At 38.2% G+C, this 14,380-nt stretch overlaps 2 protein-coding genes across 3 annotated transcripts in view; both read left to right on the top strand.

Annotated features, from left to right (window-relative positions):
- LOC122404725 (transducin beta-like protein 2) overlaps nucleotides 1-14,380 on the top strand; it is a 71,212-nt gene that overhangs the window by 54,260 nt on the left and 2,572 nt on the right. The window lies entirely within an intron of this gene.
- LOC122404724 (mRNA-capping enzyme) lies at nucleotides 11,342-14,233 on the top strand. 2 transcript variants are annotated; one of them, XM_043408948.1, is made up of 4 exons: nucleotides 11,342-11,523; nucleotides 11,586-12,571; nucleotides 12,638-12,773; nucleotides 13,382-14,233. In XM_043408948.1, the coding sequence occupies exons 2-4, from the start codon at nucleotides 11,655-11,657 to the stop codon at nucleotides 14,105-14,107; spliced, it is 1,779 nt and encodes a 592-aa protein (XP_043264883.1). In that variant the 5' UTR covers nucleotides 11,342-11,523; nucleotides 11,586-11,654; the 3' UTR covers nucleotides 14,108-14,233. The 2 variants fall into 2 exon arrangements, with proteins under 2 accessions (XP_043264883.1, XP_043264882.1); XM_043408947.1 differs by having other exon boundaries at nucleotides 11,342-12,571.

Genomic DNA, 14,380 nt, shown 5'->3' with positions numbered 1-14,380 from the left:
AGCAAATGTCGCAGGAAATCATAAACAACATTTGCTCGGTATGTTTCTTTTCGTTCTCTTATCTGACATTCGCCGCCAATATTAATTCAGGTTTCCGTGGACTCGTGGACCAGAGTGAAAAGTTCTGCGCGCGTCGGCGGAAATTGGCTCGCGCAGGCCGCCGGACGAGATTGTTCGCTTCCTAGTAGACTGTGTAACCGACAGAGCGAGGGGGTGAAAAGATCCCAACCGGATTTGCGTACAAAGCGAAAGTGCTGGAAGTGGGTACACGATCCTCCGCGATGTACGGTTTGCAAGTCGTTATCGAGACGCACGCGATAACCAATAAAACGTGCCGCGATCTTTCTCTTCGTAGAAACACGTTTCCCTCGACACTCTTCCTCTCCTGACGCGGAATACAATTAGATCAGCCGTTTGAGCACGTCTATACGTTCGTAGTCCTTTTGACAATTCAACATTCACGCTATATAGTACAACTAATCCCATCTATACTTATGGTTACAAAACCAACCTCACGAATGGGTCATTTTGTATATTATTTATTTACAATATTGCATTGACCCCGTGCAGTAATTCATTATAAACTATAATGTTTAGTTAATATTTTTACGATACCCCCATGGTGAAGGGATAAAATGAATTCTGAACGAGTGGTATTAAAAAATATCTTGATCCTTGTGCAGCCCTCTGCCAGCAGATGGAGTGACGCGTGCACGGTAAACGTTTAATCAATTCAGTTTGTTCGATTTCAAGTCGACAAACGATTTGGCACATCGGGTGCACGTATTTGATCATAAAGAGCAAATAATCGCAATTACAAAACTTTAATTGTTCCATTGTATAAACGTATCGAAGAAACGACCGTACGTACATGAATTTTGTTGGTTATGTATTGTTTGAAGAAAATTTTCCCCATTTCTGGTGTGGCTAAATGTGTTTGATCATTAACGGAGAAAGCGTTCGCAGCGGTTCGTTTCTAATATATCGGAAGGATTGATTATTTTCGATCGCATTTCGTGCATAATTCCATTGAACAAAAGGAAAACGTAGTATTTAATACACTTTAATTCGTATAGCGTGCATTATATCTTGAATATTTGAACGTTGCATCGAACGATAAGCGTATAGGTAATCCTCCAATTATTTTTAGTACTTTCACCCGGTTGCGAACGATTGTGTTCGAACGATAGATTAATTCGAGACTCGTCGTCCCGTCGTACTCTCGGGAATCACTGAACGGAAACGAAGATGACGAAATTGTGCGAACGATCTTATCAATATTGTTTGAGATTATCGGGATAAAGCAGCCGTGAGATATGAAACGATCGACGGTTGTTTATAGAACCTTTAACACAGCTGCATGTTTGTTTACATATGTCCAATAACGTAACAGGGTGTTCGGCCATTCCTGGGAAAAATTTTAATGGAGGATTCTAGAGGCCAAAATAAGACGAAAATCAAGAATAGCAATTTGTTGATGGAGGCTTTGTTAAAAAGTTATTAACGTTTCAAATTTTCCTCGTACTGAATTTTTTTCTCGAAAATGCGCAAGATTTCGGGGGTATGTCTATTCACCAAAAATGATCGTAATTGGCCCCCGCAACCGAAAATAATTTTTCCAGAACGATTTGAAATTTTTCAATTTTGTCGAAAAACTGCACAGCTACTCGAATTTTTTTCTCGAAAGTGGGTAGGAATTCGGTGGTATGTCTGTTCACCAAAAATGATCGTAATTGACCCCCGCAACCGAAAATAATTTTTCCAGAACGATTTGAAATTTTTCAGTTTTGTCGAAAAACTGCACAGCTCGAATTTTTTTCTCGAAAGTGGGTAGGAATTCGGGGGTATGTCTATTCACCAAAAATGATCGTAATTGACCCCCGCAACCGAAAACATTTTTTCCAGAACGATTTGAAATTTTTCAATTTTGTCGAAAAACTTCACACATTCTCGAATTTTTTTCTAGAAAGTGGGTAGGATTTTGGTGGTATGTCTGTTCACCAAAAATGATCGTAATTGACCCCCGCAACCGAAAACATTTTTTCCAGCACGATTTGAAATTTTTCAATTTTGTCGAAAAACTTCACACATTCTCGAATTTTTTTCTAGAAAGTGGGTAGGATTTTGGGGGTATGTCTGTTCACCAAAAATGATTGTAATTGACCCCCGCAACCGAAAATAATTTTTCCAGAACGATTTGAAATTTTTGAATTTAATTGTTAATAACTTTTTAACGAAGCCTCCATCAACAAATTGGTATTCTTGATTTTCGTCTTATTTTGGCCTCTAGAATCCCCCATTAAAATTTTTCCCTGGGTTGACCGGACACCCTGCATACACGATCTAATAAAAATAATAATGATGCAGGAACGAGAATAAAATAAGAGTAAGAAATATGAAATGGCAATAAAACTAAAGAATACTAATATTTAGGAGAGAAAGCAAGGTGAAAGGACAAGTTTCATCGAATAGCTTATTTTGCTACCTAACATTACTAGTCATTACTTCGATTTACATTTATTTATTTGCGGGAAAGTTTCTATATAAATATAGGTACAGAATAAAGTGCAGTGATAATCAGAGACAATTTTTAATTACGAAGTGAAATCGAGAATACATAGAAACAACAAAAGAGCGAAGGAGAAAGTGGCTTATGTCGCGTTCTTGATCTTCGTTCGATGTATGATACCCCCACCTCTACTATGGGAATAAAGATAACTACTCGCGTAGTAGAACGCTATTTTCTCTGATATTGAATCTTCTACATCGTATCGATGAAGGATCAAGTCTTTATAGGAACACAGTATAGTCTTTTCTTGACAATAATTCTAGTGAATATTGTAAAATAACATTGACATTAGACAGTACTATTACATTTTAAATCGAATTATATATTTGTATTTAATTCTTAAAATAAACACTACAAAGTAACTAATTTCGATAAAATTATTCGAGGAAGACGAGCTTTTTCTATTATGTATTAACTGATAGCGGTGTTGATTAAATTTTCCTTAATTAGATTCTTCAGTGCTGTTTCATTAATCTGATATACAATAACTTCAACGACTCCACATCAGGACTTTATATCGACGATATTACATGAATTATTACGAAATTACCACGTTTCACAGTTTGAAAATTACACCTCCGATGAAGTTATCTATAAAACAGTCGCAGTTAACAATAATACGATCTTATTGATTTAATTTTCATCTCATTAAGCACGGTCTATTGTAATTACAAGACACGCACGTTCCCGGTTAGAACACGTGGCTTTCATAACCTCACTTTTACCCTCGAAGCGGACACGAATTAAATAACTAGTGAAGAGTGATTTTCAAAATAAATAGTTTTACATTGGATCTGTACATTCTATGCAAAAGGGAAACAAAAGTATAGAATGTTGTTATGAACAACATCAAACATGACCACTTAACCTAAGTTAATTTGAATTGAAATTTTTAACGTTCTGCATAGAATGAGGTTATAAAATATTTTTCCTGTTTGTCGTCGAACATTAATGAAACATCAAGTGGCTTTTATATTAAGCAATCGTTGCTGCTGTGGGCAATATAAAGAAAGACATAAACTTTTTTTTCATTTACTGATATTAAATTATTTTTATTTATGAATAAATATATATATGTATAATATTTAAAATTAACATTCAAGATGAAGACAGTGGGCACTGCGTGTGGCGTAATTCTCCCTTAGATAACTTCTCCCTTGAACCTCGTGTGGCAAAGAAGACCCCATTAACTCGGACGAGATTGGCGGACGGGCACGTTTATGGCGACACCGGACACATGGAATAGTTGTGTAACCGTGTAATTATTCGTTGGCTTTTTTCCCCTTATCACGGGAGCCTTGGAGAACCCGCAAGAAAAAGCGGTCGGCCGATTATCTGGCTGGAAAACAACGATAACAACGTCCGTACGAACTGACGAAATTTCGTCGAGCATCCCGAGAAACTTGGTGCGATTTCCACGAAATTGCACGCTCGCACAGCGGGACATCTGCCTCGAAAAACCTAACAAAACTATTTCAATATTTGTTCGATCAACTGCCATACACTTACGAATGCATAAATTCAAAAAGGAACATTGGTGTTTTGCTATCCAGGTATTCGACTACCTCGAATAATAGAAAGTTTACAATTCGCCAGAAATTTGTTAAATCGTTTATTGTCTGAATTTTCGGGGCAAATGATTGCGTAACAATCGATCGCGAGAGGAGCGACGCGTAGCGGTCAACATTAACAATCTGGGGGAATTTAAAGCGCGGGATGTTCGGCAACAGGTGTCAGTAAGTTTACAGTAGTTCACAATTGCCTTAAATTAAAATGTTCGCTTCCAAAACGTCGCAAACCTGATTTCCTAATCCTGAAATTCAAAGGAAACGAGTTCCAAATTTTCCGAATCTCAAATAACAAATTTCGGGTAAATAAATAATTATCGTATGTAGGTGTACAAAAATACCAACTGATCATTATGATTCACCGGGTGTTATTATCGATAAACATTTTCATATGCAACATTTTCTCTTTCACGACAAGGTTATTGCATATATTTTTGTATGAACTTTGTTCACATTGCATTCGTAAGCATTAATGCCCATAACAATTATATTATATACAGGGCGCCCTACATAGTCATGACCATGATTATTTCATGACAGACTTCAATTTTTTTCAACACTGTCGGACAGTTCGAATTTAGAACCAGTCGATCCTATTCCTATCCCTAACCTTTCTACTCTAGCAAAACATAACCTGTTGCTCGTGAATAGCTTCCCCGTAACCAGGAAAAAATACAACCTAATTCGCTCTTTTTTTAGCGTCGAATTATCGTTCACGGAACGTGCATCGCACATTGACGACCACCGCGCGCTGACGTCCAAAAATCCAAGGACCCTGGGGGTTAAATAAAGCCTCGTCAACAGCGCATTTACATTCGGATTTATAGCGCGTGCATAGCGCCACCGCGGCGCTTCGTCGAAGCATAAAAATGATCGCTGAACGAGCTGCGGGGGGAACAGTCTCTCGGTTGTTCTCCCGTCGGATGTTCGGGAGTTTTTACGCGGGTCAGGGACATTTCGGGAGGCATTGGCTCTTTTAAATTTATCTTTCACGGCCGCGGTCGAACCGGTGCTTCTTTATTAACAAGCCGAACGGACGTGGCCGGGTCGTCGAACTCGTCAATTTTGCCCCGAAGAAACAGACAACCGAGGTGAACGATCCGATCGACCCTCGTCCGAGATTATTAACGGGCGAACATTTTCGAATCCCAGTCGGTACTCGAATTATACAACGTCGAGGCCGACGTATCATCGGACCCCCGCATTTCGTTTTTTGGACGATGATCCTAGACATTCCTGGCTGTTTGTTACGGCCGAACAACTTCGAGGACGTACCGAAGTTGATGAACTTACCCAGTAACTACGACGACAGAAACATTTTTACATCTTTCGTTGCGATGTATCGTACGCGACGCTATGATTCAGAACACGTTGACCGCCAACGGTCGAACACCGCAAATTTATCTTCCAGGACAAATAATCCATCGCGCGTACCTTGTACACGTATCGTTTCTTTCATTTGGTTTTCGCGTGTATTGTACGTGATATACAAGGCCTATCGTGCTCAACGATCACGAATCAATATCATCTTTTGGCAATGGAAACATGTATTCTAAAACGTTTTCACGTTTATCGTATACTAGAATTAAGTTGCAGGCATGGTAATAAAGGGGATGTGGGATATAAACAAACGAAGATCGGTTCTCGTCAAACTGACAAGCATAACACCGGTACAAAGTCTCTGTCTTTGACGTTTTTAATTTTAATTTTAGCCACCTTTTCGTGTCTCGAGTACGATTCTGTTCGAGATCTCGTAAAAGCAAGACGGTACGAGAGTCGAATACAAAGAGAGTTCCCATTTCTACGGAGAATTCAGAATGTAAAACGCGATCGCGAATGTAAACCGTGATCTCGCTTCTTTTCCAAGTTTCTCGGCGTTCTCGAACCGGTCGTGTACGATCGGGAATCTTCGAGTCGGTTCGGGTCGCGCGAACCCGAGGCTCGCCGAGTGGACACGAGCGACCCCGAGAAAACCGAGATGCTCGGAACTAGACGAAGTTCTGGTTCACGTTCAGGATTTCGTTTTAGTGTCTTTTAACGGTTAAGCCAGTTTTTGTGCGTTTACTCCTAACCGACGGAATTGCAGCTCTCCGCGCGACAAAGGAGCTCGAGCTACAACGGGGCGAATGAGAAGGAGATGCTGCTTTAACCAGGGCATATCGGTCGAGGCAAGATAGGATCAGGTTATAAGAGAGAAAATCTCCCGGGTTTCGCGCGCGGCGCAACAACTTTCTTTCTTCGGATAAGGCATGTTGGCAGCTCGATGGGCTTCGAGGAAGCGTTTCCTACGCGAGAGAGGACGGAAACTTTCTCCACCTACGTACCACACGACACCCCGCCTTGGAAATCGTGCGACTCCTCTTGTCCGTCTCCGGCCAGACCTGGACAGTACTCGAGAAAAGTTTCCGTGCGATCTTGATCGTTGAAATAATATGTTTACTTTTCAGATAATGAGAGATACGACCGACGGATATTATGTTATGTTATTACCATCCAATTACCACTTATTTAAATTAATTAAAGTCAGCGAAGATCGGCCAATTAAACCGGTCGATGTAGAAACGGTTACTGCATCGAGATGAGCGAAAGTTCAAACAGCTATAGTTGCCTTTCGAATATCGACTTTTATATCTCTTTTCTATTCTTTCATAGAGTAAACATATATCTTTCGAAATTATTTTATTTTCTGTCATATATACTTGAATGAATTTGCCTTTCTATTAGTTCAGATGATCGATATTTTAATGTACTATCAAGCGTGTCATGTAAAAACGAATTAATTTCAGCTTCGACGAATAAACCGTGGTGTTTTAGCGTGTCATTTACTCGTCGATGAGGCGACCATTTATTTGCATCCCGATGAATATTCCAAGTAAAAGCATCTTCAATTTTCCGAGCCGCTTATTGTTTCTCATTGGCTGAATAACTCTATTATCTGACGCGCTCGTTCGTAAAACGCTGCTCGCGTGATTCATCGTTAGCAGAATTTTATCAACTTTCTTAAAAATTTCTCCCCTCGTGTTTGAAGTAGAAACAAATCAAAAGTTATCGATCGTTGTGACAAACGCGTGGTTGCTTCGTCATTGGGAACAATTGAATCTTTTGAGGTTAATTTTGATTCGTACGTTCGAAAAGATGATCGATGCTGATCGAACTGTTAAAGGGTCGATACGTTTTTAATGCTCGACGTGAGAATGTTGAAATTAATTCTGTGTCGTCGTGGCTGTATGCTTGTACAAAAATTCATGACGTTGAAGTCAAACAAGTTCTTGATTCTCCGCGTTAAGCGACGCTAAGAATTTGCACATCGCGGGTAATTGCTTGCTGTTGACAGAACGATTACGATAGATGTCTCGCTTGCTTTAAATCTCGACGAGTCCTTGCAACTGTTTACAGTAAAAAAGTCTACTTATATTTTCGTGTCATGACGACGGGCGAAAGGAGCAAAAGACGCGGGGGGAAAAAAGGTTATGGTATATTTTCAACGGGCCAATAGAAAAATTCGTTTCGCGATAGACTCGCTAGATACGGTAACATTAAATATTCCGGAGGTAGGTTAGGCCATTGTCGATTGAGAAATCAAACGGAAGACACGAACGTGCCTCGTCGTTTATTCGCGGATTGCGACACACGACGTTCGATGTTACGTCAATTGCGACTCGCACATTATCGATCGACCATCGAGCTTAACTTCTTCCATTTATCCGCGTACGAGATTAAATAAAAGTACCGCGTGAGTTCCGCAAAAATATTTACGTTGTTCGAGGAAATTTAATATTACACGATTTAATGTGACGATATTATCGAGACACGTGCTCATCGTCGAGAGATCGATGTTAATTCGTCGTCTCGTTTCGTGTCTAATGGCCGAGACTATGCCGATAATTAAGGTCTGTGAGATCGTTGACACAAAAGTTGACGTTTCGCCATCGACGCAATTCCGTGTTGAACGTTCGCCATTATTTAAGCAACATATCGAACATTCGTCGTGCGTAACGTCGCTCGTTCCCGGTGTTGTGTGTGGACAAGTAATGACACTAAACATAGAATAGACGAATGTTCAAAATATGTTTGCAAACTCATGCAGCGAACTTGCGAAATATTGGGGGCGCAAATCTTGCAAATATAAAATAAATACTGTAATTGTAACACCCCTGGGAAAAATTTTAATGGGAGATTCTAGAGGCCAAAATAAGACGAAAATCAAGAATACCAATTTGTTGATAGGGGCTTCGTTAAAAAGTTATTAACAATTAAATTCAAAAACTTCAAATCGTGCTAAAAAAATTATTTTTAGCTAGGGGAGTCAATTACCATCATTTTTTGTCATTATACATACCCTCGAAAGCCTACTCATTTTTTAGAAAAAAATTCAAGAAAGTGGACCAATTTTTCGTCGAAATTGAAAAGTTTCAAATCGTTCTGAAAAAATTATTTTTAGCTAGGGGAGTCAATTACCATCATTTTTTGTCATTATACATACCCTCGAAAGCCTACTCATTTTTGGGAAAAAAATTCAAGAATGTGGACCAATTTTTCGTCGAAATTGAAAAGTTTCAAATCGTTCTGAAAAAATTATTTTTAGCTAGGGGAGTCAATTACCATCATTTTTTGTCATTATACATACCCTCGAAAGCCTACTCATTTTTTAGAAAAAAATTCAAGAAAGTGGACCAATTTTTCGTCGAAATTGAAAAGTTTCAAATCGTTCTGAAAAAATTATTTTTAGCTAGGGGAGTCAATTACCATTATTTTTTGTCATTATACATACCCTCGAAAGCCTACTCATTTTTGAGAAAAAAATTCAAGAATGTGGACCAATTTTTCGTCGAAATTGAAAAGTTTCAAATCGTTCTGAAAAAATTATTTTTAGCTAGGGGGGTCAATTACCATCACTTGTTGTCGTTATACATACCCTCGAAAGTCTACTCATTTTTGAGAAAAAAATTCTTTACTGAAAATCTAATTCGCCGCCAAAATTTTTCGTCGAAAAAAAAAACACTTCAAATCGTTCTGGAAAAATTATTTTCGGTTGCGGGGGTCAATCACAATAATTTTTGGTGAATAAACATACCCCCGAAATCCTACCCACTTTCTAGAAAAAAATTCGGGAAGATGTGAAATTTTTCGTCGAAAAAAAAAATTTCAAATTGTTTTGGAAAAATTATTTTCGGTTGCGGGGGTGAACTACAATCATTTTTGGTGAATAGACACACCCTCGAAATCCTGCGCATTTTCGAGAAAAAAATTCAATATGGGCGAAACTTTAAACGTTAATAACTTTTTAACGAAGCTTCTATCAACAAATTGGTATTCTTGATTTTCGTCTTATTTTGGCCTCTAGAATTCCCCGTTAAAATTTTTCCCATGGTTGACTGAACACCCTGTATATGTATTTTGAATACATTTTATGAGGAAATGCTCTAGTTCTATAGATAAATCGTAAATATCTAACAAACTTATAAGTGTGAATTAGAACTGTTTCGGTCCTGTCGTCCTACCATTCGTCATTCAATTATTAACAGCGATTAAGAAAAATCCAAAAGTGTAGCTTTTTAGTTCGCGATACCAATCGGTTTGATAAGAATTTGCGCGTATCGAAAACGAACGAGTGGCGTGGGTGGGCCCCAAGGGAACAATTTATATTTAGCGACTCGTACGTTAACGTCGGGTATCGCTTTATTGCAATGGGCTACTCTCGTTCACCCCGGTCACGCTTTCTCCGGCCAATGCGAGACGGAGCTCTGCTTTTCCATTTGTACAATCCGCGGCAATTATATTTCTTCACGAAAGCGATACTCGTGCTCGTATCGCCTGCGAAAGATCTCTATTTTGCGTGTCAATAAAACGTTTACAAAATTTCAATCTTAGAAAGCCACCGAAACGTTGAATTATCAGCAATTCGTGCCATCTAAACAATTTTTCTGGACAAACGATCACGAAAAATATAATTTATACATTTTCAAACAAAACGGACACACTATACAATTTTACTTATTTGTTTCATTCCGTTACGTAAAAAAGTGGTTTAATGCACGCTGTTCCTAACAATGGATTGGTCGAGGAGGATCAGTTTCCTAACCTCTTAGGTCACCTAACCTCGCACCTTTAGATTTTACCAGACATTTTCAAGGAGAAGGTTTGTGATATAAAAATACATAGACGAAATTAAGGTAAATAAATTCAATGTTGATATCAGACTTGTATCGATAAAGGGTGCAACTTTGTACATAAAAAAAAAGAATTTTATGACAAAAACACACAAAGTTATTTTAAGTTTCAGTTACAATTCAATTTCTATTTATAAAAAGTAAAAGAATGCATGTCTTTAAATCAAATTTAATTTGTAATTTTTTCAAATAATTCCATCTTCTTTTAACATTCTCGATTTTGTCTTATCGCCATTGGAAACAAAGCGACAATAAGTTCGACGTCGAGACGTTTAAGCTTTTGTTCGTAACGTGCAGTTGATGTGCAAGAGATTATTCGACCATGGAGCCAATGATACACGGGGCATCAAGGACAAATTATTCCTTTCTTGCAAGCACGATTTCCCCTGCTACTTACTCGAGCCATTGCCTTGCTCGTCGCCTACGTGCTTATATTTTAGGTAATCTAACCAATGGCGACTCTAAGTAACATTTTTAACTCACTTGCGTTATACGATAAAAATAAAAAATGTTTTGAAAAGTATTTAATTTAATTTATTCATAAATGAGAAAATCTATCGGTTTACAAAACTTATTATTGTATTTGTGCGGATCTTACAAACTTCTCAAAATAGATCTACTGTAAACATTTAAAGATACGTCAAATAGATCAATTATTAGCCAAACTATCTTTGTATATAGTTCAAAATATCTTGTGGTATTTAGCCACATTTATTGAATTAAATTCGTGTAGGTAATTGATTATAATTAATGGTCGATATTTATCAACTGTAACATCATTATTATAAACCCTATAGTCGGTCAGTTATTTTATAAAATAAAAGCAACTAAAGGTGCCAATTTAGTATCCATCAATGTGAGTTTTGTTGCTGAAGTAATATAAGATTTAAATATCGTTCCATTAACGTGTAAGTTTTGAAATTTGAATTTTCACGAATGAAATCGACGTCGTATCGATATCGCGTCGAGCAGTCGACCGATCGAGAAATACATCGAAAGTCGAAATTGTGAAAGTACGTAATGGCGGCCAGTGGACGCTAGTAACAGCTGTGTGGTGTCTTTGTAGATACTTAAACGCGACATTCGTGTATTTTCTTGCCGATTTCCAAGGTCACGTACCTCGCATTATCAACGCGACAACGCCAGCGGCAAATCGGGGAGATTAGGTTTACGTTCTGTGCCCGAGGAAAAGATTACGTCGAAGTGTTTGGAAAAAGTATAGGTTATAGTGTTGCATTTTTCGAGCATTAGCTATATTTACCGAGAATGTTCTAATAGGTTTTGAGTTTCGAAGATTTACTAATGGACTAGAAGATTTAACGATCTTCTAGAGAAAACCTCGTGAAGATGTCAAATTGGAATGACAACAGGGGTCCGATTCCGCCCCGATGGTTAACCTGTCCGCGCAAAGCGGTGAAATTAATTCAAAATAAGTTTCTCGCTTTCAAGACGCCGTTGTCGGCCGCGTTCGACAGCCAAGTACCGGAGGAATGTCGTTTCACGTTGGAAATGTTGTTCGCGTCGTTAAAGAGCCAGAAGCTGAAGTTGGGCCTATGGATCGATCTAACTAATACCACAAGATTCTACGATAAGAAAAGTCTGGAGACGTACGGCTGTAAATATTTGAAATTGCAATGTCGAGGTCACGGCGAAACACCGTCGGAAGAACAAACAAGGACATTTGTACAAGTCTGCAAGAATTTCATATCGTACAATCCGCTGGAAATTATCGGCGTTCATTGCACGCATGGTTTTAATAGAACAGGTTTCCTTATAATTAGCTATTTGGTAGAGAACGACGGTACCAGCGTAGATGCCGGTCTAGTGGAATTTGCTACAGCAAGACCACCGGGTATATACAAAGCTGATTATATACAAGAGTTATTTAAGCGATACGACGATATAGAGGATGCACCTCCTCCTCCTCCTAGGCCAGCATGGTGTTTGGAATATGATAATTCCGATATAGAAGATAGGGATGAGGGACCCAGTACGGAAAGCGATAATCGTAGTCAGGAAGGGCTTAATAGAAAGAGAAAGCGCGAACACAATAACAAAAACCCTATATTTATGGCTGGTGTGCCGGGTGTAATTCCTATTTTAGAGGAACGAAAATTAAGCGGAATACAAAGACGCGTTCAAGATATATGTTCTTGGGAATCATCGGGATTTCCTGGTTCTCAACCAGTCTCTATGGACGAGAACAACATTAGATTGTTGCATGAAAAACCGTACATGGTGTCCTGGAAGGCAGACGGAACCAGGTTAGGTGGTAATTTAGTTAAATTATCGGGTGCATTCTTAAAACTCATAAGACTGTATTCCCTTAGGTATATGATGTTGATACAAGCAGACGGAGAGGTGTATTTCATAGATAGAGACAATAGTGTGTTTCAAGTTAGTGGATTAACATTTCCACATATAAGGGACATATCCAGGACTCTCAGAGACACATTGTTGGACGGTGTAAGTAAACGTTTATTACAAAATTAACGCTGCATTTTGAAACCGATATATAGATCATCGATAGTTCGTTATTCAAACGAATGATGCATCGTCAGAGACCGTTGTTGCTCTCTAGAGATAAATTAAAGAAAGCTGGCAAAGTTACAGATATCTACCGATGAGCTTGAGAAAACTAATTTTCTAGAAAAACTTTGATTTGCAAAAAATTGAATTTGGGGTGCGAGACTTGTATACGAGAAGTTAGCAAAAACAAATGCACGTCAGAATAATCAAATTTAAAAAATTTAAAAAAATGCAACAAGCGTGCTATGATGTGGCGCCGTTAGTATCGAAAGGGTTGCAAAAGTATCGATGAATTTAAAAAATGAGCTATTCGTCCTTTGAAACTGTTCGCATCGTATCCAGGCCTGGGCACATTTATTTGAAAAAAAAAAAAAAAGAAAAATACCAAAATAATTGGGCTTAAGAATTATTGAATTAATACATTGACTGCCATGCTAGTTTTCCATATCTAAAGATAATTCGATCGAATACACCTGTTACCATTTACTCTGTTAAATCTGAATCTTTTAGTTACTTAATAAATATTCATAGAAATATTTTTGTAGGAAATGGTGATTGACAAGGTAGATGGAAAATCGATTCCAAGATACTTAGTTTACGATGTAGTTATGTACGATGGCAAAGATGTGAGTAAATTACCGTTTCATCCCGATCGTTATTCGATTATCGAGCGGGAGATTATGGGTGGTAGACATAAGGCACTGAAAGAAGGAAGATTGCGAAAAGAGAAGGAACCGTTCGCAGTACGGTTGAAATTCTTTTGGGACGTGACGCAGGCTGGTAGTTTATTAAGCGACAAATTCGCCAAACAGCTCTGCCACGAACCAGACGGTTTGATATTTCAACCCGCTAAAGAACCGTATTGTCCAGGTCAATGTAAAGAAGTATTAAAGTGGAAACCGTTGTCGCTTAACTCTGTTGATTTTAAATTGAAAATAGTTACAGACTCCGGAGTAGGAATTGTTCAAAAGAAAGTTGGACATTTATACGTAGGTGGATTAAATGTGCCATACAGTCAAATGAAACTCACCAAAGAAATAAAGGATTTGAATAATGCAATAATAGAGTGCAAGCTCGAGAACGGCGAATGGGTTTTCATGCGTGAAAGGAACGATAAATCGTTTCCGAATTCAAAGAGTACGGCGGACTCTGTGTTGAAAACTATTGGTACACCGATAACAACGGAACGTCTTGTAGATTATATTAATAGGCATAGATTCTTGCAAGACGATTCCGATCTAATGCCACCGCCGAGTAAAAAGAGGAGATGATCGGAAACTGCGGCTGATTAAGCGCAGCTTCGTCAATATTATTATTTACTTAGAATTTAAAAAAAAAAAATTATACATTTATCGTAACGTTTAAAAACAGTTTACAAGCATGAACTACTTTTACCTAGCCCATTGTACTCGTACAAAGTTGTTTTAATTGCTGTAAAATCTTACGAATTTGAGATTGTTCATTCAATAAAGAAACTTTATAATAATTTGTGTGTAATTTCTTTCCACGCCTCTACTCGTACATCGGATAGATCGAACGCTTAA

Source organism: Colletes gigas, unplaced genomic scaffold (assembly GCF_013123115.1).
Source record: "Colletes gigas isolate AHSC1104 unplaced genomic scaffold, ASM1312311v1 Colletes_gigas_Sc00003, whole genome shotgun sequence".
Classification (NCBI taxonomy): Eukaryota; Metazoa; Arthropoda; class Insecta; order Hymenoptera; family Colletidae; genus Colletes; species Colletes gigas.
Note: the sequence above shows the minus strand (reverse complement) of the source record. Positions and strands in the feature narration are given on the sequence as shown.

What these genes read in the sequence shown, in the direction of transcription:
- LOC122404724 (XM_043408948.1), top strand. Translation starts at nt 11,655, where the DNA reads ATGTCAAATTGGAATGACAACAGGGGTCCGATTCCGCCCCGATGGTTA. An exon ending in TGGAAGGCAGACGGAACCAG is followed by an intron (nt 12,572 to 12,637) that starts GTTAGGTGGTAA and finishes GTATTCCCTTAG; the next exon opens with GTATATGATGTTGATACAAG. An exon ending in GAGACACATTGTTGGACGGT is followed by an intron (nt 12,774 to 13,381) that starts GTAAGTAAACGT and finishes ATATTTTTGTAG; the next exon opens with GAAATGGTGATTGACAAGGT.